Here is a 24,840-nt window from a genome sequence, read left to right as displayed (position 1 = left end):
TATAGACATTATTTTTAATCAATTTTAAATACTTAAAGTTTTAAAAATAGAATAAAATCTCGTAGACAAAAGAATTGCACACCAAGTGAACGCCAAATAAAAAAGTGCATAATAGTGCGCAATATTATTAGTACTTTAAAAATTTACATTAGTTTTTTGAGAAATCGGAAGTAGCGTAAATTGCTACTTCCGGTCAACGGAAATTACTCAAAATTTAACAGAAGGTAGAGAATTAGATCTTATACTTACATGTGAAATTTCATTTATCTATCTAAAATAGTACTCAAGTTATAGGCTTTTGAAAAATTCAAAGTAGAAAAAGTACCACTTCCGGTTATCGGAAATCGCTCAAAAGTTGATACGGATCAACGATTTTAATAAAATACTTATATATGAAATTTCATCAACCTAGCTGTAACGGTACTCAAGTTATCGTGTTTACACACGGACACACACACACAGACAGACACACAGACATACGGACAGAATTGCAAAGCCCAGTTTTTCAGACTGGATTACACATAAAACCTCTTAATTTTGATAAATCTGGATTGATAGTTTTTGCCCGATTAAAATAAGTCCTCTATACTTCGGATGTGATGAAAGACTGAGATGTAATACGGTGAAAATTGTTAAAATTTCAAGTGATTTTTGTGCACGATTACAATACTTTCTCTATACTTCGTATATACGAGAAAGTAAAAAAGTAAACCACCCATGTCACCATTATCGTCATTGACAGGCTTATCAGATTTCCATCGCGCACTATACAAATACATAATGTAAATGCATTAGATGCACACCAATACACGCATATCCACATACACACACACACATACACATATATATATATATATATATATATATATATATATATATATATATATTTATATATATATAAATATAATATGTGTGTGTAAATATGTATGTATATATGTTTATATATATATATATATATATATATATATATATATATATATATATATATATATATATATATATAATATATATTATATATATATATATATATATATATATATATATATATATATATATATATATATATATATATATATATATATTATATATATATATATATATATATATATATATATATATATATATATATATATATATATATATATGTGTGTGTGTGTGTGTGTGTGTATGTATAAATTACAAAATTGTGTACCAAAAAAATAAAGAACAAAATGACCCTCGTCTTAATTTATCACACAAACACACTCTAAGATAAGAGTTTTCACTTTGTTTTCAACATAGTGTCGAGGAATCTTTCAACCGTGTCAAAGAGACCACACCCAGTAAAAGATATGCTTGTACTCTATGTGTTTTATTTTTAGGAACCGCCGTGAAACGTTGTGTACCAAGGGTCTACTAACTCTTATGTTTATATGAGTTCAGGTTTTATTAGTGTACGTAATCGTGTTTTATCCTGTTTCCTTTAGCTTTTATATCGTCCCCTTTTATTAATATTTTATTATTTATTCAGTGCATATTTATTTTTATTTAGACTAGTTTTTAGCGCAATTTCCATTCTGGAGAATTGCGTTTATTAACCCGTCATTTCTGGATGTATGAATGAATGGATGGATGAATGGATGGATGTGTGTCCGCAGCTTTAAGTCGTATCTCCTCCTCAATGAAGCAATATCGATGACTAGTTCCAAAAGCAATTATGTTAAGCAAGCTACGAGGATGAGCATAGGCCATAAAAATTCCGGGTTTCTTTCATGTATTTCCCGGAAAAGCCAAAAAACCTCGAAAAAAATGCAGTTTTTGCCCATATCTCGGCAACCAGACCACTTAGCGACTTGAAACATGTACCAATCGATTCCTGTCATAATTTAGAACAATATTGCCGAAGAAAGTTTTCAAAAATATCCTCTCGTTCGGGCACAAATTTTAAAATTACATAAACACCTACAAACCAATCATTCTTCTAGCTTGAACGCACCCCAGCATTATACGTCAGAGCTATTTTTAGATAACATAAGGAAATTGCGCATAAATGTCACTAGACTTTTTTAATTCACTTGTTTTTTATAATCCAGTACAATCTAAAGAAAAAATTTCTATGTTCTATGAATTTTAATTGTTCCCTGTTCAGTTTTATTACTTGATACATTCTAGTTTTAAACATATTTTGTCCAGATTTTATTTGTATAGACCAGTTTTATTATTGTATTAGATTTTTTTTCAAACTTTTAGTTAATTTTAGTTACACTTATATAATATATACACATCATTTTATTATATCCTATAAAAATGCATAATATGCAAAAGCTTATTATAAATAGTGTTGGCTATATAAATGAATTATTTTACATAGTTCATATTTACTCTTTCTTACACACTGTCTATTATAATTGATTTTTTAAAGGAATAATTTTAAAACAAAACGAAAACAAAATCACTGAAACAAGCTATATGAAAGGTATACTATTTTCATTAAAAACTCAAATTAAGACACTACTCAAAAGGTTCTTATAAAAAAACTCAACACCACCGATAACCCTAGTGTCAACACACTCTAATCTGTGCACAGTTGGTGTCTAGGAAATTAAATTGGGCTGGGTAAACAATCCCTTCATACGCCGAGATCAAATAATTGCTTGGTTTATCATCGACCCTGCAAACCTAGGTTTTAATGGTTTATTGCTATTAATTTGTAGTTTGTTTTCTTTAAATGTGATGCAGTTTACTTTGTATTTACCTTACATATAATGTTCACATTTCTGATACATCTTTCATCACATGATCATATAATCCTTACCATGAATTTCCAGGTTCATTAAATGATACTGATATGTCTGCTATTAATGATGTAATTGGTAAATTATGATAGTTATGTGAGATATGCGGTATATGATATTAAGATGTTCATTTTATGTTATGATGTTCAATAATTTGTTTTAGTTTTCAGTTTACTTTGTTATATTAATCATCACACCATATCAATATAACCTTATAATGTAAACCATTTATATTTTAATAACATTCAACACTGAATCATATCGTGACCTACAGGAATCACTGCACCATCACAACAACACAATAAGGTGGTCGTCATTTAACATCAAGACATCACCACATCATGGAAAAACTCCATCTTAATATGTCATCACACTCTTACAACATGACTTTATGACGTCTAGTAGCCACCAAAACATCACAATATGATGTCACCACATCATCATAAAAACATCATCTGTCTCCACATTCTCACAATTTTACCTTATCACGAATAATCATCAAGACAGAAAGAAAGTTTACCCACCAAACGAAACCAAACCAACGTTATACGAAATAGATAACCAAATACCTGCTGTAAACCTTGTAGCCATTGTACACGGTTGTAAATTACAATCACGATCACTTCTAGGCTTGTTATAGGGTAGTCTACGACCTGGATTACAGAACAGAAAAATCCATATATATTTTGTATCAACGTGGTTGCATTTTCCGTAACAGGTTGTTGTTTTTGCTTACTCGTATACGAAGTAAAGAAGTATTGTAATCGTGCTAAATAATCGAAATCGGGATTTCGACACATCTTAACGTTTTACACCTCCATGAGTCGGAAAAATTTAGTTTAGAAATATCATCTGTATGTCTGTGTGTCTATGTGTGTCTGTGAACACGGTAACTTGAGTACGTTAACAGTTATGTTGAAGACATTTCACATATTAGAATTACATGAAACTTGTAGTCTTGAATCAACTTGAGGGCGATTTCAGGCAACCGGAAGTAGTACTTACTCTACTTCATGTAACTCAAATGCCAATAACTTGAGTGCGGTTGAAGTTGGGTGGATGAAATTTTACATACATGTATTACATTGTATGCTAGGGGTTTCGATTTTTTTGACGATTTCCGTTAACCTAAATCGATACATTACTCTATTTTCATAGAAATAGGGAACACAATAACTTGAGTGTTGTTTCATTTAGGTAAACGAAATTTTGTATTTTGTATAATTATGATCTTATACTTAGATTACTTTCAATTTTCGAAGGACCCCCCCCAGAATTGGTACCTTACGCGATTAATGATGTCTAAAATAACGATAATATGGGCACAGTGTTATGTGTTATATATATATATATATATATATATATATATATATATATATATATATATATATATATATATATATATAAAATATATATATATACAATATATATGTATATGTATGTATGTATGTATGTATGTATGTATGTATGTATGTATGTATGTGTGTATGTGTATGTCTGTTTGTCTCTCTGTGTCTTTGTGTGTGTGGTGTGTGTGTGTGTAATCCTATATATACATTTTGTGAATTTTAAAACACATTTTTTTACCCTAAACAACGATAGTAGACGGTGGATCTAACCTTTTCTTCTCACCGTGAAAGCCACTGACGAAGCTTAGCCAGTCGTCAACACGGACAGACATACGCGTTGTGTTTTTGTCGCACCTTAGATATCGCCTGCAACCAGAGTTGTCCCCACACTGTATCGCACCCGGATAGCATAGTAGCGTTTTATTCGTTTGATTGAGGGGGACTCACCAACCTGTTAAATGTTAGTAAATGTTGGGATTTTTTGTTTAGGTAAGTAGTGTCGACATGATAATGGCTGTGTCGTTAATTTAGAATCTCATATGTACTCCATATTGACTAATCTGAGAATATTCAATATTTCTGTGGGGGTAGGGGCTGTGCGTATTGATACCCAAGCATTGTTCTCAAACCCAGCCCAGACTATATTACTATTACTAGCTCTACTAATTATCCTTACCTTAACACTAATCTCATAATCTGAATAAAAATTATGATTTTTATAAACCATCAATACTACTATTTCTGACCATATTTTAAAAAGATCTTAATAATGAATGTGAAGTATCTTAATCTCAATAACTAAATTGATGAGCTACCTCCAATATGTATGAAGTTTAGTTTGAGATTAAAAAGATAAGAGCCAGTTTAATGATACGTTTAGGATTGTCTTCGTTAACTGCAGTTGTTCCCTATCTTCTAGTATGACTCTGTAACTACACTGAACCTAAAGGATCTTGCATACATCTAAATCCACACATAAATTACAAAGCATGTTCATAGACAAACACCACTCATATTTTATCGCGATTTCTCAGAAGTGACCGAAGAATGCATATCCGAAAACAAAAGAAGCACAGATAAAATATAACGCTACCAATACACTACTACAATCTTTGGTAACGTCTTGAAATAATCTATATTTTTTTTTATTTCTTGCGCACATTTTGTGTCTACGGATGCGCATTCTTCTGGTCACCTAATACAGCGTGTATACAACTCGCTGGACCACTGCATCCTTTAACAAAAAATAACAAACTGATATTCTAAAACTACTTTAGTATCGATTAATGTATTGGGTATAGATTATCCGGTAGGACCAATAGTGATTTTTTTAAACACTATCACAGACGATCAAAACCCTTGGGAGTTTTAAAATACATCAACTGTAAACACCTTGATAATTATAAAAAAATATGTAATCGATCTTATGAGAGACCAATGCTTTTATTAAAACAAGCAAGGTTATTTTATTTTCTTATTTTCAATGCATTTAAAGCTTAATATTATATGGTGATTTTTTTTTTCTCTTTTAATCACCGGTTTGATATGAATTAGACATTCCGCAGGCTACAACTAAAAATATTTGCGTTTAAATCCTTTAAGTAGCTTGTGATCTCTAAATGACAATTATCTGCCCCTACATAGTTCCATGTCGAAGCTTAGCCTAGCAGGAAGTCAACCATCCGTGACAAGTAACCCTCGAGGGGTCACCCTTTGTTGTCACCCCTTTTACTATTGAATATAGTAAACTTTAAATTTATTTTTAGTGATTAATCAAACATTTATAAATTAAATTTAAAATCCGATATTCTTGTCATTTGCCACCAACTCAGTGGAATAAAAGAAGATACTGTGAATTAAGTAGAGACTTGTAAAAATAATAAACCTGTTTACATTTAATTCAAGCACATTATTTCCCAGCTTGGAAATGTTTATATTGTTCTAATTCTGATGGAGTGGTTTTAAATTCCTTAAGGGGAACATTTATTATAGGGCGAAAAAAAAATCGAAATGGAGATTGTAACAAATCTTGACGCCTTAAACCTTTTTTAGTTGAAAAAGCTTAGGTTTTTTTTTTAAATCGTGTCTACAAGTCTGTCCTTGTGTCTATATGTATGTAAGTATGTCTGCCTGCCTGTCTGTCTGTCTGTTTATCCGTCTGTCCGTCTGTCTGTCTGTCTGTCTGTGTCTCTTTCTCTGTCTCTGTCTCTGTCTCTGTCTCTGTCTCTGTCTCTGTCTCTGTCTCTGTCTCTGTCTCTGTCTGTCCGTCTGTCCGTCCGTCTGTCTGTCTGTCTGTCTCTGTCTCTCTCTCTGTCTCTCCCTCTTTATCTATGTGCGTGTGTGTGTGTGTTTTAACACGATTACTTGTGTACCGTTTTAGATAGGTGGGCCTAAATTTCATCTATAAGTTTTAAATCCTCTACCTATGTTTCTTTTGAGCAATTTCTTGTAACCGAAAAGTGATTAGAAAAAAAAACAGCAGATATTAAATGTAAGAATATTATCTTACAGCTCAGAGATGTTTACTTTTAACTCTATAGCTTAACAAATATTTTCATTAAAGTATGTGTAGCTCTACCCTTCATGTTAACAACTAGTAGGCTTGTAGAACGATTACCTCTGAAGGTGGATAGACAGCACGCTGGGTCGTATTTCTTGTTGATATGGTTCGACTATCTCTACACGTAACTCTAAACGTTAGTGCTAAGTCTAGGGTCGTGGCGCTGTTGTTTCAGGTAAAGGCGTAGTGGCGGTGCTCAGGATAATAAAAAAAAGGTCAGAGTTCGTGTAACAAAAAAGAATTATTTAAATTTAACAACAAAAAATTAAATTTCACAAAAAAAAAATATATTTGTGGAGACCAAACTGATGTGTATTAATTAACAGTGGCATACGGTGTATTAATTAACAGTGGTTTAAGGCGTGTATTTATTAACCTTGTCATTCGATGTGTATTAATTAACCATCACATGAGCTTTACTTTAACAACTATTTTTTTTTACAAAACGTATCATATCTGTGTCGTGATTAGTAAATCTATCTTTGATAAACTAGGAAAAAAACAACAGTGAAACAAATTTATGTTTTATGTTTATTTTCCTAATAAACAAATAACACAGATGCTATTTACAAATTAATCGTAGTGTAATTTTAAATTTTCATAATCTGTGAACCGACAATCTTCACCGTTGTCAAATACGCAGCAAATAGTTAAATATTTACTAAGTAAACTGAAGCCTGCAGCTGAACAGATAGGATATTTCACTTTTTGATGACATGTATTCAAGACCACCGTGGGGTTGTTTAATAACTTTTAAAGTAAACACAAGGGTTGGTCATATTTACCGACATTAATATGACAGGGACATGAGAAAAGATGTATGCGCAATTTTTTGCGCATATAAGGCGGTGGTCTCTGTACGTTATACGCGTGTTTGTCTGCGTGTACTTGTGTACGTGTACGTGTACTTGTGTGCGTGTACGTGTGTACGTGTGTACGTGTGTACGTGTGTACGTGTGTACGTGTGTACGTGTGTACGTGTGTACGTGTGTACGTGTGTACGTGTGTACGTGTGTAAGTGTGTAAGTGTGTACGTTTGTACGTGTGTACGTGTGTACGTGTGTACGTGAATATGTGTGTATGTGTGTAAGTGTGTATGTGTGTACGTGTACGTGTACGTGTACGTGTACGTGTACGTATACGTGTACGTGTACGTGTACTTGAATGTAACTGTTTTGGGTGTATATGCATAAAAACTATGTTATCCTTATACACGGTTATTCGTATGTATGTACAAGTTTAATCAACCTAGATCCGCTTACGCTGCGCATGTCAAATATTTTTTATCTACGGTCTGAATCTTTCCTTGCATGAACCGCTTGTGAGAGATTTCTTCAAATTTACCCCAACCTAAATTTGAATATTTAAATAAGTAAAGTATGCACTTCTTACGCTTATCAAAATTAGATCAGCTATTTTTTTAAGCGTAACAGAAAACTTAGTTTGGCGAAGGAATAATCTGATATGTAAGTAAGCTACTAGGTGTATTTATGAAAGACCATGCGACAGTCTTGCAGATTAATATATTCTACTTAAACGTTAATATTTTCATTAATATTGTTTGTCTCGACCGACACTATATGAGAAGCAGAAGGTGTCCAGTTAATGAAGTAAAAAGACAGAAAGTTTAGCATTGCTCATTATGATGTCTGTAGCTGTGTTATTTCTAGTCGTACCCGCTCAATACGACAGCACGTGTCGTTTTTTATTTTAATAATTTAATATATTGTGTATAAGGAAATGTTATACAGAGGCGAAGCGGGGGGGGGGGGGGGCATATGTCCCCGGGCGCCGACCTCAGGGGGGGGGGCGCCAAAATGTTTGAGGGGGGGGGGTGTGCACATCAAAAGTTCGAGGGGGTGCAAATCGAATGTTTGAAGGGGGGGTGTAAATCGAAAGTTCGAGGGGGGGTGTAAATCGAAAGTTTGTCCCCGGAAAGGGTCGCTACGCCTCTGATGTTATATACAGTGTCCTTTAATTTTCTTTATCAATGCAATTTTCAAGTAGTAGGTTGAGTCGTTTAACGGACGAATCCTTGTTTAAATGATGTTGTTGAAGGCTTTGAAAACATTTGCAATGAAAATGAATGATCTAAAATGTGACATGAGTTTATAAAAATGGTTCTAAAATGTGCACTAAATTTCTTCGTAATTTATGAAGAAACTGGTGGTAGCTGTTATAAATGGTTTAGATTGAGTTAAAGTAGTCGATAAAATGTGCATATAACTTTATAAGGGGTAGAAGTGGGGTGGGGAGGGTGTCAGATTTTTTTTCTATTTGTGCTACATAGCATGACGTCATGACCGTTGTAACATCACCTGTGGGCGTTATCACACCTGTACGAGTTATTTCTGGTCATAAACTTGTCGTATGGGCTCGACGACCTGTTTACTCTCTGTATAGTTATCTTTGTGACTACCTTCAATGTTAAACGTTATCCAAAGTACACTTTGTGTCACGTTTAACTTTAATGGCGTGATACTGATTTTCTAAGGTGAGGCCCAACAGATATAATACCAGGGGGGATAACTCTAAAGTACTTTTCGGAGTTATCTCCCTTATTTTTGTTGATAACCCGTAATAAAAAGGCGGGGTCTAGGGATGACAGCGATGAATAGGACTATGTAAATACATGTTAGAGGCGAAACGGGACGGGTGCAGCCGTTGAATTTTCTCAGACTGGAGGGGGCTATGCATAGGAAAAGGGGGGGGGGATATTTTGTGCGCAATTTATTTTGTTATAGTTCATAAAATATGTGGTTCTTTGGTTGTTATTAAGGTAATAAATTATGGTACTTTCTAGTTTATATGGTACTTTCTCTTTCTATTTTATATGGTACTTTCTCTTTCTAGTTTATATGGTACTTTCTCTTTCTAATTTATATGGTACTTTCTAGTTCATATGGTACATTTTGGGTAATTTAGTACATTTTGCATCATGTGGTACTTTCTGGGTCATATTGCACTTTCTGTCTAGGTTAGGTGTACTTTTTAGGTTGGGCGACAATATCAGGGCACACGCACACACATAAACATACACACACATACACATACACACACAAACACACATATCAATAAATGTGCCTTTGACTTCTGAAGATTTTCCAGTACATAGATTCAATGAATACAGTTTCGTCCTTTCATTCTATTAAACAATCAAATATTTTCCTCAGGTGAAGTTTCCCCATTTGACAAAAACACCTGAACCCCCCAAATACGTATGTGGTTGCATGTATGCGGCTTTCGGCGGTCGTTCAATGAGAACGTCACTCAACCGTGACGAAGAAAATAGAATTTCTTTTGTAGTTTAAATGTACTTTACGGAATATTTCAATACACCGGGTCGTGTTGGGTGTTTTTTAAAGGGGATGATTTCATTGCAGGTGTAGGGTGTAAATGAAAATATTTCCTACCCTCTGGGCGTTTATTCAATACTACTTTTCTTAAAACATGTAAGCCTGGCTGGAAAATTTAAAGTTCAACTTATGAATCGGCAATTCAGTCAATTTATGCATGTTGAATTGAAACGTTTTCTAATTAATTTTTTTATTCAGTTGGAAAAATACTCAGCCCCCCCCCCCCCCACACATAAACCACACTCTCTGACGCAGTCCCCCCCCCCCCCACCCACTTCTTTTTTGACTGCAGAAAATAATTATGCTCGTGCATAATCATTCATCATTAGCCTAGGCTGCCCTGTTTTTTAACAGGGTAGTTAACGGGACCAGTGTGTCTTCCAGACTTTTTCCTCCGGGGGGGGGGCACTTGAAATCTTCGGGGGGGGGGGGGGGCGGTAAACTTTCTTCGGGGGGGCGGACACTGTTAAAAGTATATATTTTCTATATAAATTATATAAATTTCATTTCGTTCGGGGGGCGGTAAAAATTTTTCGGCGGGGCTTCGCCCCCCCCCCCCGAAGAGATGCCTGGAAGAAACTCTGAACGGGACGCCCACGTCCTATCGTTGCCCTGTACCTACATGTGCTAGCAGTTCCCCTACATGGGGCACCTTCAACGTGTGCTAAACCTTACATTGGGCGCCCTGTATATGTGCTAGTAGTTCCCCTACATGGGGCACCTTCAACGTGTGCTAAACCTTACATTGGGCGCCCTGTATATGTGCTAGTAGTTCACCTACATGGGGCACCTTCAACGTGTGCTAAACCTTACATTGGGCGCCCTGTATATGTGCTAGTAGTTCCCCTACATGGGGCACCTTCAACGTGTGCTAAACCTTACATTGGGCGCCCTGTATATGTGCTAGTAGTTCACCTACATTGGGCGCCCTGTATATGTGCTAGTAGTTCACCTACATTGGGCTTCCTACATTCCTGGTTAATATATTTAAATGTAAAACATAACCAGAAAATAAAAATAAATATAATACCAGATAGCGCTGTGTCATAAAAAACACATGTTTTATTGTTCTACAGCACGCTCTGATGACGCTAGATCCGGGACAGTAAATTACAAGCATCATTGAAAATAAAATTACACGCAGCATTTAAAATAAAATTACACGTAGGGGCCTAACTTTGAGAATGAAACTACAAGCTTTAATTTAAATAGAATTATACGTAACATTGAAAATAAAATTACACGTAACATTGAAAATAAAATTACACGTAACATTGAAAATAAAATTACAGTAAACATTGAAAACAAGTTAATAAAAAGTCTAGTGAAAATTTAAGCGCAATTTCCTTAATTAATTTTTTGTGACCGAACGAAAGGATATTTTTGAAAACTTTCTTCGGCAATATTGTTCTAAATTATGGCAGGAATCGATTGGTAAATGTTTCAAGTTGCTAAGTGGTCTGGTTGCCGAGATATGGGCCAAAAACTGCATTTTTTCCGAGGTTTTTTGGCTTTTCCGGGAAATCCAGGAAGGAATTCCGGGAATTTTTTTGGCCCACAATCATCCACGGAACTTGCTTAACATATTTGCTTTGGAACTAGTCCTCGATATTGCTTCGTTGAGAAGGAGATACGACTTAAAGCTGCGGACACACATCGGACACACATCGGACACACATCCATCCAGAACGAGTTAATAATCGCAATTCCTGTAAGGAAATTGCGCTAATAAAAGTACATACAGCATTGAAAATAAAATTTTATACATCATTGAAAATAAAACTACAGTAGGAATTGAAAATTAGCAGTAAATTACATGCTACATAGAAAAAAAACAGTAAATTACACGTAGCATCAAAATTATAGTAAATTACATGTAATATTAAAAATAAGCAGTAAATTAAATGCAGTATTAAATTTCCCCTCTTGTATAATACGAATCGCCTATTGTTTTTATATTGTATGCAACACCAATAGAAGCGATGGACCTCTCTAAAACAAAAACTGCTAAAATAAAGTTGGGCGAGGGGCCCACCAATTCTTCATGTCCAAAACCGCTACAAGCCAAGAGCCGCCCCTGTTTTATATCAGCAAGTTCTGATATACAAGTTTAGTATTTACCCAATGTAAATCTAACTGCCACAGCTTGTAATTGTTCTCCTAATCAATATTTTTTGTTATCCTATTGCCATTCAACATAACCGACCATATTGTTGATAACCAATCCCAATGTTTACTTCTTGTTTCTCTAGGACGTTCGCTTGTTCTAAATGTTCCTCGGCTTTGTTACAGCCCAGCTGCGACTTATGTGCTGTCAACGACTGATTGCAGAGGCTGTAAAACACTAAACCCCATGATAGATTACGTCTAGCATGCACTGATGAAAAAATTCGTATCGGGAAATCCCAAACCTTATTTAGAACAATGATAGTGTGAAGCGAAACAAAACCCACCGTTCACGTTGGTATAACCCATACGTGACATTCGGTGGGAATTGTCGCCGTGACAGGAATGTGGATATTATTTCACGGTACATTGTGTTGTCTTCTGGTTTGTTGGGTATGGTGTTGTACACATAAACAGGGTGTTTTTTTTCTTCAAGAATTTTAACAATGTAGTCGGCACGCAGATTTCGATTCATATCAGTGTATGTAGTTGACATGTATATATGGGGTGATTTTAAGTTGTAACAACCTTTATAGGTTTGTTGCTAAGAGTTGGTATTCAAATAACACAGCTGATTGCAAACATCTGTGATGAAACCTACACGGTGGACAAAGTATAGACAAACTACCTGGATGCAAACACCTACGGTCAAAGTGTGCCATTTTTTAAAATGTTTTTTTTCTGATTATGTATTTTTCTGTGTGCGCATTTTTGTTTTCAGAAAATTAACTATGCGCATTTTCTTCGCGCGCATTATTCTGTTTGCGCATTTTTCTCTTTGCGCAAATTTCTGTATGCGCATTTTTTTCTGTTCACTCAATTTTCCATTGCGCATTTTTTTGCCTCGCTGCTAAGACACGGTGTTTTCTTCATCATCGTTTTCATCACCGGGTCGGCTAATCATATTTGACAGTCGCACTTGGTTCAAACTTTAGTCAAAGCCTAGCCCTTATATTCTCGTCCTTTCGACCTGTCAAGTTATCAATGTACGACTACTGAGGGGAGTGCCACTATAGCGTCGTTGTACATGCGCCGGCTGGCTACTGAACCTGTCTCGTTTACATGCATTGAATGAAAATAGGGCTTGTAAGTAGGTCACCAACTTCTCGTTCTCCTACTTGCCAGCTAGTGTATTTGAAACCAAATGTAAATATTTTTGTTGTCGGTAAAAAGTTAATGAATAAAAGCGCTACTTCCACAATAGTTAGATTATTTCAAATAGTAAATAGTGATAATGATAAATTGCAACAAGTAGACTAGCTTAAAGAAAAATATAGGCTACAATAAATTGTGGTTTTTTTTTTTTTACTTTAAAGAAGCGTACAATTTGTTATTACTTTCTCGTATATACGAAGTATAGAGAAAGTCTTGTAATCGTGCAAAAAAAAAAATCGAGATTTTTACAAATCTCGACGTTTCACACCTCACTGATACGGAAAAACATAATTTTGCAATCTTGTCCGTATGTCTGTGTGTCTGTCTGTGTGTCTGTGTGTCTGTGTGTCTGTCTGTCCGTGTGTAAACACGATAACTTGAGAACCGTTACAGCTAGGTTGATGAAATTTCATTTATAAGTATTTTATCAAAATCGTAGATCCGTATCAACTTTTGAGCGATTTCCGATAACCGGAAGTGGTACTTTTCCTACTTTGAATTTTTCAAAAGCCTATAACTTGAGTACTATTTCAGATAGATAAATGAAATTTTATATGTAAGTAAAAGATCTAATTCTCTACCTTCTATCAAATTTTAAGTCATTTCCGTTGACTGGAAGTAGTACTTTACGCTACTTCCGATTTCTCAAAAAACTAATGTAAATTTTAAAAGTAATAATAATATTGCGCACCATTATGCGCTTTTTTATTTGGCGTTCACTTGGTGTGCAATTAATTTGTCTACGAGATTTTATTCTATTTTTAAAACTTTAAGTATTTAAAATGGATTAAAAATCATGTCTATAGCACGAGTTCCCATCCCCTGTTATTTTATATAAGAATATTCGAGAAAGTTTAGGGGAGATCACTCCCGGTTTATTTTTTATTTGAATCCGTAACAAGTTCTCCTAAACGCAGTTACAATATTAATATACTAATACTCTCGGGCTACCGGTACTTAATTTGATTTTATTATTTGTAAAAAAAAATTATAATTGTTGTACTTTGAGTACTCTTGGTATTTTAAAATCTTGAAAGCGAAGTCTAGAAATAAAAAGCCGCCTTTTTTTTTGAAAATGTATTTTTCTCTTTGGCTAACGAGATCTCGAATTTTAATCGAGAGAGTCCGAGACTTACAAACCCTAGACTTCCGGTGTTAAATGGCGCGGGTTTACAATGGTACCATCACAATCATCGTGGCTTTGTTCCCTGCCGGCAAGACAGTTCGACAAGATCCATCCACAATGTCATCTCGTCAGATCAATTGTACGTCTTACACATTCAAGTTTACATCGTACTTCCTGGTCATATCGTCGTAAAGCCTGAATGGTTTTATTTTGATCTAGAATTCTAGATCTACATCTTCTTTAACTTAGCTGTATGTTTACAAGCTTTTATTTAACTAGCTTCCTCTGTTGGTTTGTAATGTAAATAATAGAGCAGCCTCCCATTTATTTATCAGTATTAAAGGGGTAGGCTCTGGAAAAAAAAACGGGGAAAACCAGCTCTTAATAAAAAAAAAATTAAATTAATTTGTTTGTATCTAGGTTAGAGTACTTAAGGGAAAATATTTACATCTAAAAAAAAAATGTGGAGTTCTCAAGGTTAAAAAACTAAAAAATATATTGATCATATAATCATTGATCGTTCTTTTCCTAATTCTATTAGCGTCATCTAGCTAATTTTTGTTACAGAAAACACTCTAGTAATATTTTTTTCCAAATTTCGTATCGTGAAATACCAGTGAATTTACTATTAATGTTAATGGTATTCCACCATGTCAAATTTCGCATACCCTAATTTAGGCGCTATATATATATATATATATATATATATATATATATATATATATATATATATATATATATGTATATATGTGTGTATGTGTGTGTATGTGTGTGTGTGTGTGTGTGCTTGCGTGTGTATATGGGTGTGTGCGCGCGAGCATAGTTTGTATATAATATTTCACGGAGTAGGGTAGGTAACTAAAATATTTTTTTCCAGGGAACAAAAATTATACTTGGTTACTTCCCTTAGACCGTGTTCAATGTTTCCCAGTTATCAACAAGTTGAAAACGATTTTTTTTTAAAAATGATCTTCTAATTAATTCACGGACTGTCTTTATTTCAGATAAATGTTAGTAACATCACTCCTTCTTCAGGAGACAAGCGAAAAGTTTTAACCTTCATCTGATATATAACATCATCTTCCTGTGACATTACGTCACTGATACAACGATCAAATGAGCCGGAACGGTTTTCTTCGAGTTTTCGCCCTCATCGCCTTCACGGCTGTTGTGGTGGTCCTCACCCTACAGATGCGACCCCACGTCGTCAATTACATCACCACAGGGCCGGGGTCGTATTTTGACAGTCGAGGTCAGAGTTTTTTAAAGTTATTCCTTTTATTAGGGGTCGGCGTGGTCAGGTCGGTAAAGCTCAAGGTTGCTAAACCGAAAAGTCTCAAGTTCGAACCCTCGGGCAGATGAGGCTCGTTAGCAGGGGACAGCCACTCTTCTAGGAGAGACAACTCTAAAATTAAACAACTGCTGCCTTATAGTTCTTGGTCGGACAAAGGCTATGGAAGCTAATCCAAAAAGAAAAGCAGGTGAAATCGGAGTCAATGGCCAATTGTGTTGGAGGCGTGGTCTCGAGTTCAAACCCACTGGCAGATAAATCTCGATCCCCTTCAACACTAATAATTAAGAACGAAGAAGAAGAAGAAAAAGAAGTAGACCTGCACTATTCCGTTCGTGGGTCATCCCCGCATGAAGTAGGCTGTGATGGTGTGTGTTTGGGTGGGGTTGGAGTACCCGTGGAGTATGCCCCCCCCCCATCCACGCCCCTACCATATTTGTTTTTATTTTTCATTTAATAGAATATATTCATTTTCTGTTTATGATAACGCAGAGACTGGTTGTAGAGAGGACGGGGTTGGGAAGGGGGAAGAAAGAGAGAAGGGGCGGGATGGCAAACAGAATAGCAATTTGAAAAGGGTATCTCATGAAAAGAAAAAAAAACTATTTAAGATCTAATATTGAAATTTTACGAAAAAATAATTCAAAACTGACCAAAATAATTATTCTACAGATATGCAAGAGTTCGGATCAGGTGAGTTATCAGCCTTGTTTCATTCGCATTTTTTAACCTACTACCCCTTCTCCTACCCTAACCCCCCAATCACACCCTCGTTCGCCACGCTGTAAACGTCTGAACCCTTACACCTATTTTTTTTACCCTTTCTAATAACCACTTTCATAATTTTAATGCGTTCAGTTATCGCATTTTAGTTGAATATTGTTTTAATGTAAATCGTTATTTTCATGATTCACCCATATAATACTCCACGTTTTTATTGATCGATGAGGTCTATTCAGAAAACAATAGACTAATGAGGTGTTTATGTTAGACTTCGTGGTTTCTATGGCAACATAGTAAAACATAAGCAAATCTGTTGATGTTTCACTCAGGTCCCCTGGCTTTTGTACGTAAAAATGGTTATGTAAACACACTGGTGGGGCTAAACCTGGATAACCTAACCTTGGATGAGTTGGTATTGACGATCCACAGTTATCCAGATAACATTGAGGTAAGTGGTCACATGGGTAGTGTTTGTGGGGGATTGTGTGAGGTGGGTAGTGTTTGTGGGGGATTGTGTGAGATTACACCTGGGTAGTGTTTGTGGGGGATTGTGTGAGGTTACACCTGGGTAGTGTTTGTGGGGGATTGTGTGAGGTGGGTAGAGTTTGTGGGGGAATGTGTGAGGTTACAACTTGGGTAGTGTTTGTGGGGGATTATGTGAGGTTACATCTGGCTAGTGTTTGTGGGGGATTGTGTGAGGTGGGTAGTGTTTGTGGGGGATTGTGTGAGGTGGGTAGTGTTTGTGGGGGATTGTGTGAGGTGGGTAGTGTTTGTGGGGGATTATGTGAGGTTACATCTGGGTAGTGTTTGTGGGGGATTGTGTGAGGTTACACCTGGGTAGTGTTTGTGGGGGATTGTGTGAGGTGGGTAGTGTTTGTGGGGGATTGTGTGCGGTGGGTAGTTTTTGTGGGGGATTGTGTGAGGTTACACCTGGGTAGTGTTTGTGGGGGATTGTGTGAGGTGGGTAGTGTTTGTGGGGGATTGTGTGCGGTGGGTAGTGTTTGTGGGGGATTGTGTGAGGTTACACCTGTGTAGTGTTTGTGGGGGAATGTGTGAGGTTACACCTGGGTAGTGTTTGTTGGGGGATTGTGTGAGGTGGGTAGTGTTTGTGGGGGATTGTGTGAGGTTACACATGGGTAGTGTTTGTGGGGGATTGTGTGAGGTGGGTAGTGTTTGTGGGGGATTGTGTGAGGTGGGTAGTGTGTGTGGGGGATTGTGTGAGGTTACACCTGGGTAGTGTTTGTGGGGGATTGTGTGAGGTGGGTAGTGTGTGTGGGGGATTGTGTGAGGTTACACCTGGGTAGTGTTTGTGGGGGATTGTGTGAGGTGGGTAGTGTTTGTGGGGGATTGTGTAAGGTGGGTAGTGTTTGTGGGGGATTGTGTGAGGTGGGTAGTGTTTGTGGGGGATTGTGTAAGGTGGGTAGTGTTTGTGGGGGATTGTGTGAGGTGGGTAGTGTTTGTGGGGGATTGTGTGAGGTTACACCTGGGTAGTGTTTGTGGGGGATTGTGTGAGGTGGGTAGTGTTTGTGGGGGATTGTGTGAGGTTACACCTGGGTAGTGTTTGTGGGGGATTGTGTGAGGTGGGTAGTGTTTGTGGGGGATTGTGTGAGGTGGGTAGTGTGTGTGGGGGATTGTGTGAGGTTACACCTGGGTAGTGTTTGTGGGGGATTGTGTGAGGTGGGTAGTGTTTGTGGGGGATTGTGTGAGGTGGGTAGTGTTTGTGGGGGATTGTGTGAGGTGGGTAGTGTTTGTGGGGGATTGTGTGAGGTTACACATGGGTAGTGTTTGTGGGGGATTGTGTGAGGTGGGTAGTGTTTGTGGGGGATTGTGTGAGGTTACACCTGGGTAGTGTTTGTGGGGGATTGTGTGAGGTGGGTAGTGTTTGTGGGGGATTGTGTGAGGTGGGTAGTGTTTGTGGGGGATTGTGTGAGGTTACACATGGGTAGTGTTTGTGGGGGATTGTGTAAGGTGGGTAGTGTTTGTGGGGGATTGTGTGAGGTGGGTAGTGTTTGTGGGGGATTGTGTGAGGTTACACCTGGGTAGTGTTTGTGGGGGATTGTGTGAGGTGGGTAGTGTTTGTGGGGGATTGTGTGAGGTGGGTAGTGTTTGTGGGGGATTGTGTGAGGTTACACATGGGTAGTGTTTGTGGGGGATTGTGTAAGGTGGGTAGTGTTTGTGGGGGATTGTGTGAGGTGGGTAGTGTTTGTGGGGGATTGTGTGAGGTTACACATGGGTAGTGTTTGTGGGGGATTGTGTAAGGTGGGTAGTGTTTGTGGGGGATTGTGTGAGGTTACACCTGGGTAGTGTTTGTGGGGGATTGTGTGAGGTGGGTAGTGTTTGTGGGGGATTGTGTGAGGTGGGTAGTGTTTGTGGGGGATTGTGTGAGGTTACACCTGGGTAGTGTTTGTGGGGGATTGTGTGAGGTTACACATGGGTAGTGTTTGTGGGGGATTGTGTGAGGTGGGTAGTGTTTGTGGGGGATTGTGTGAGGTTACACCTGGGTAGTGTTTGTGGGGGATTGTGTGAGGTGGGTAGTGTTTGTGGGGGATTGTGTGAGGTGGGTAGTGTTTGTGGGGGATTGTGTGAGGTTACACATGGGTAGTGTTTGTGGGGGATTGTGTAAGGTGGGTAGTGTTTGTGGGGGATTGTGTGAGGTGGGTAGTGTTTGTGGGGGATTGTGTGAGGTTACACCTGGGTAGTGTTTGTGGGGGATTGTGTGAGGTGGGTAGTGTTTGTGGGGGATTGTGAGAGGTGGGTAGTGTTTGTGGGGGATTGTGTGAGGTTACACATGGGTAGTGTTTGTGGGGGATTGTGTAAGGTGGGTAGTGTTTGTGGGGGATTGTGTGAGGTGGGTAGTGTTTGTGGGGGATTGTGTGAGGTTACACATGGGTAGTGTTTGTGGGGGATTGTGTGAGGTTACACCTGGGTAGTGTTTGTGGGGGATTGTGTGAGGTGGGTAGAGTTTGTGGGGGAATGTGTGAGGTTACAACTTGGGTAGTGTTTGTGGGGGATTATGTGAGGTTACATCTGGCTAGTGTTTGTGGGGGATTGTGTGAGGTGGGTAGTGTTTGTGGGGGATTGTGTAAGGTGGGTAGTGTTTGTGGGGGATTGTGTGAGGTGGGTAGTGTTTGTGGGGGATTGTGTGAGGTGGGTAGTGTTTGTGGGGGATTGTGTGAGGTGGGTAGTGTTTGTGGGGGATTGTGTGAGGTGGGTAGTGTTTGTGGGGGATTGTGTGAGGTTACACATGGGTAGTGTTTGTGGGGGATTGTGTAAGGTGGGTAGTGTTTGTGGGGGATTGTGTGAGGTGGGTAGTGTTTGTGGGGGATTGTGTGAGGTGGGTAGTGTTTGTGGGGGATTGTGTGAGGTGGGTAGTGTTTGTGGGGGATTGTGTGAGGTTACACATGGGTAGTGTTTGTGGGGGATTGTGTGAGGTGGGTAGTGTTTGTGGGGGATTGTGTGAGGTGGGTAGTGTTTGTGGGGGATTGTGTGAGGTTACACATGGGTAGTGTTTGTGGGGGATTGTGTAAGGTGGGTAGTGTTTGTGGGGGATTGTGTGAGGTGGGTAGTGTTTGTGGGGGATTGTGTGAGGTTACACCTGGGTAGTGTTTGTGGGGGATTGTGTGAGGTTACACCTGGGTAGTGTTTGTGGGGGATTGTGTGAGGTGGTTTGTGTTTGTGGGGGATTGTGTGAGGTGGGTAGTGTTTGTGGGGGATTGTGTGAGGTTACACCTGGGTAGTGTTTGTGGGGGATTGTGTGAGGTGGGTAGTGTTTGTGGGGGATTGTGTGAGGGTACACCTGGGTAGTGTTTGTGGGGGATTGTGTGAGGTTACACCTGGGTAGTGTTTGTGGGGGATTGTGTAAGGTGGGTAGTGTTTGTGGGGGATTGTGTGAGGTTACACCTGGGTAGTGTTTGTGGGGGATTGTGTGAGGTTACACCTGGGTAGTGTTTGTGGGGGATTGTGTGAGGTTACACCTGGGTAGTGTTTGTGGGGGATTGTGTGAGGTTACACCTGGGTAGTGTTATTGGGGGATTGTGTGAGGTTACACCTGTGTAGTGTTTGTGGGGGAATGTGTGAGGTTACACCTGGGTAGTGTTTGTGGGGGATTGTGTGAGGTGGGTAGTGTTTGTGGGGGATTGTGTGAGGTTACACCTGGGTAGTGTTTGTGGGGGATTATGTGAGGTTACATCTGGCTAGTGTTTGTGGGGGATTGTGTGAGGTTACACCTGGGTAGTGTTTGTGGGGGATTGTGTGAGGTGGGTAGTGTTTGTGGGGGATTGTGTGAGGTGGGTAGTGTTTGTGGGGGATTGTGTGAGGTTACACATGGGTAGTGTTTGTGGGGGATTGTGTGAGGTTACACCTGGGTAGTGTTTGTGGGGGATTGTGTGAGGTTACACCTGGGTAGTGTTTGTGGGGGATTGTGTGAGGTGGGTAGTGTTTGTGGGGGATTGTGTGAGGTTACACCTGGGTAGTGTTTGTGGGGGATTGTGTGAGGTTACACCTGGGTAGTGTTTGTGGGGGATTGTGTGAGGTTACACATGGGTAGTGTTTGTGGGGGATTGTGTGAGGTGGGTAGTGTTTGTGGGGGATTGTGTGAGGTTACACATGGGTAGTGTTTGTTGGGGGATTGTGTGAGGTGGGTAGTGTTTGTGGGGGATTGTGTGAGGTGGGTAGTGTTTGTGGGGGATTGTGTGAGGTGGGTAGTGTTTGTGGGGGATTGTGTGAGGTGGGTAGTGTTTGTGGGGGATTGTGTGAGGGTACACCTGGTAGTGTTTGTGGGGGATTGTGTGAGGTTACACATGGGTAGTGTTTGTGGGGGATTGTGTGAGGTTACACCTGGGTAGTGTTTGTGGGGGATTGTGTGAGGTGGGTAGTGTTTGTGGGGGATTGTGTGAGGGTACACCTGGTAGTGTTTGTGGGGGATTGTGTGAGGTTACACATGGGTAGTGTTTGTGGGGGATTGTGTGAGGTTACACCTGGGTAGTGTTTGTTGGGGGATTGTGTGAGGTTACACCTGGGTAGTGTTTGTGGGGGATTGTGTGAGGTGGGTAGTGTTTGTGGGGGATTATGTGAGGTTACACCTGGGTAGTGTTTGTTGGGGGATTGTGTGAGGTGGGTAGTGTTTGTGGGGGATTGTGTGAGGTGGGTAGTGTGTGTGGGGGATTGTGTGAGGTGGGTAGTGTGTGTGGGGGATTGTGTGAGGTTACACCTGGGTAGTGTTTGTGGGGGATTGTGTGAGGTGGGTAGTGTTTGTGGGGGATTGTGTGAGGTGGGTAGTGTTTGTGGGGGATTGTGTGAGGTTACACATGGGTAGTGTTTGTTGGGGGATTGTGTGAGGTGGGTAGTGTTTGTGGGGGATTGTGTGAGGTGGGTAGTGTTTGTGGGGGAATGTGTGAGGTGGGTAGTGTTTGTGGGGGATTGTGTGAGGTGGGTAGTGTTTGTGGGGGATTGTGTGAGGGTACACCTGGTAGTGTTTGTGGGGGATTGTGTGAGGTTACACATGTGTAGTGTTTGTGGGGGATTGTGTGAGGTTACACCTGGGTAGTGTTTGTGGGGGATTGTGTGAGGTGGGTAGTGTTTGTGGGGGATTATGTGAGGTTACACCTGGGTAGTGTTTGTTGGGGGATTGTGTGAGGTGGGTAGTGTTTGTGGGGGATTGTGTGAGGTGGGTAGTGTTTGTGGGGGATTGTGTGAGGTTACACCTGGGTAGTGTTTGTTGGGGGATTGTGTGAGGTGGGTAGTGTTTGTGGGGGATTGTGTGAGGTTACACCTGGGTAGTGTTTGTTGGGGGATTGTGTGAGGTGGGTAGTGTTTGTGGGGGATTGTGTGAGGGTAAAATTACAGCTTAGTAACTTTTTTAGTTTAATTTACAAGATAAACAATAACTTTCTGAGGTTAATATACAAGAGAAACAATAACTTTTTGAGGTTAGTTTACAACTAAAACAATAACTGTTTATTAAATTGCCTTCTTTAAAAAACGTCAAAAGAGTGGGGGAAGAGAAGGGGGAGGTCCAGACTTAATTAACGATATGTGGTGTAATAGAACGGTGTGGCCTGGCAATAGAACACTAGGCTGGTAACGTGAAATTCTGAAGTTCGTATCTGGGTTCAAGTCAGTGAAACGTCCCTGAGTCCACCCAGCTCTGATGGGTACCTAACTCACGTTATGGAAGGTAAATTTGGCTGGGCATAGTGCTGACAACACTGTCTCATCATATGCCGAGGTCAATAAACATATAAACTCGCTTCATCTGCCTAATGGAACATTACATCAAAAGAGAAATCTTTACTTTTACTTTACGGTGTATAGTTTTTAACTTTTAAGTTCGATAAATCATAAAGATCAGACACATTTTCTTTAAAATTATAGTTATTTTTGTTAGACAGAGGAGATGATGTGATTTAAATGTCAGAGTTATCTGCCTTTAATTTATGACTAAGTTTGGCTTAGATTGTTTCACTTCATTAATTGACAACCTCCAGTATTGGTTTTCGTTCAAACTTGTTTAATTTTTAAAACAATAATTACACAATCTATTCAACATCTCATGCTTCTTAAAGTTAACCATATTCAAATTAAGTCCTAATGTTTCAATTCGATGCAAATGAATCCAATATCCCATATTTTCTTCCCCAGACTATATGTGAGAGAAAGGTGCGTATGGGTAAAATCGGCGACGGGGGGTGGGAGATTTGTGACGACCCGGACGTTCGCCCCACGGCGCCCTGCATCATCTACTCATACGGGATCCACTACGACTTCTCGTTTGACGACGACGCGGCAAAGGTCTACGGGTGTCACGTGTACTCGTTTGACCCCAGCATGGACAAGATGGCCGATCAGGTCAACAGGTAGAAATTCTCGTGGCTTTATAAAGGTAGAAATAAAGGTGGTTTTGTAAAGGTAGAAATAAAGGTGGTTTTATAAAGGTTGAAATAAAGGTGGTTTTCAAAAAATGTAAAGGTACTTTTTTATAAAGGTAAAAATACAGGTGGTTTTAAAAAAGGTAAATATAAAGATGGTGTAATTAAAAAATAAATATGCTTTTGTTTTACAACAAGCAATCATGCTACTCGGATATTTAATTTAGCTTTCTAAATATAAAAAAATAATAGCAATTCATATTTCATTTAAGTATAAAGAAAAGTTAATTTTAAATTATGAAATAGTTTTAACATAAGTTGATTATTTCCCTTTATTTTGTATTTTTTCAAATGAAGTCGACAATAGACTGTCGTAGATCAGACACATTTGTGAACCTAGAATGTTTACAAGATAAATCCGTAAAATTGTTTAATGACCTCTTCTATCAAGGTCGGATTTCGTCCACTTCTACAAGGTCGGCCTGAGCGGTCAGACGCAGGTTTTACCCAAACACAACTGGAAGCTCTACACCCACGGGGACCTCAGGAAAATGATCGGGCACCAGGACCAGACCATCGACGTCATCAAGATGGACATCGAGGCCCACGAGTGGAACGCGATTCCAGAGATGGCGGCCACTGGTCAGTTGACCCAGGTCAAACAGTTCCTGGTTGAGTTCCATGTCTCGCAGCTGACTCGGGAGTACCTGGTCCCCAAGCTGAAAGCCATGCAGGACTTGGAACTAGCAGGGTTCAAGCGCTTTTATTCACATAAAAATTACGCATGTGGCGGTACAATACCGGGTTTTCCCACAACACGGACACGGTGCTATGAGCTACATTACATACGGAGGTAGAATTCCCGGAAAATATTAATGTGTAGTATTTGAGAAGTCTTTAAGCGTTTAGTGTACACTGTTTAAGTAGCCTACGTATGGGTGCAAGTTTAGTTATAAACCAAAGTTTGGCGTATTTTGTTATAAGTAATGTATTTTTTTAAGTGGATCAGCATGCGTGAGCGTAAGGTGTAACTGATGTTTGAAGATTAAACCATTGTTTCATGTATATTTATTTGATGCTATATTTAGTATTTTATACACACACACACACATACACACACACATATATATATATATATATATATATATATATATATATATATATATATATATATATATATATATATATATATATATATATATATATAAAATTTTTTGTATGTATGTATATATATATATATATATATATATATATATATATATATATATATATATATATATATATATATATATATATATATATATATATATATATATATATATATATATATATATATATATATATATATATATATATATATATATATATATATATATATATATATATATATATAGATATGTATATAGTTACATATCAATTTATATGAATATATATATATATATATATATATATACACATTTATATGTGTATATAT

At 38.3% G+C, this 24,840-nt stretch overlaps 1 protein-coding gene across 3 annotated transcripts; it reads left to right on the top strand.

Moving 5' to 3' along the window:
* Positions 1-4,483: 4,483 nt before the first annotated feature.
* LOC131957906 (uncharacterized) lies at positions 4,484-24,236 on the top strand. Of its 3 annotated transcripts, none has more exons than XM_059322737.1 (6): positions 4,484-4,612; positions 15,491-15,742; positions 16,448-16,470; positions 16,830-16,948; positions 23,140-23,354; positions 23,818-24,236. In XM_059322737.1, the coding sequence occupies exons 2-6, from the start codon at positions 15,603-15,605 to the stop codon at positions 24,221-24,223; spliced, it is 903 nt and encodes a 300-aa protein (XP_059178720.1). In that variant the 5' UTR covers positions 4,484-4,612; positions 15,491-15,602; the 3' UTR covers positions 24,224-24,236. The 3 variants fall into 3 exon arrangements, with proteins under 3 accessions (XP_059178720.1, XP_059178722.1, XP_059178721.1); XM_059322739.1 differs by having other exon boundaries at positions 4,485-4,612; positions 15,491-15,738; positions 16,450-16,470; XM_059322738.1 differs by lacking the exon at positions 4,484-4,612 and adding an exon at positions 12,477-12,569.
* The last annotated feature ends 604 nt before the right edge of the window (positions 24,237-24,840 follow it).

The sequence above is a fragment of the Physella acuta genome, unplaced genomic scaffold (genome assembly GCF_028476545.2).
Source record: "Physella acuta isolate Inbredline_101_S28 unplaced genomic scaffold, ASM2847654v3 ptg001278l, whole genome shotgun sequence".
Taxonomy (NCBI): Eukaryota; Metazoa; Mollusca; class Gastropoda; family Physidae; genus Physella; species Physella acuta.
The sequence above is the reverse complement of the archived record's forward strand: the minus strand, read 5'-3'. Positions and strand labels throughout refer to the sequence as shown.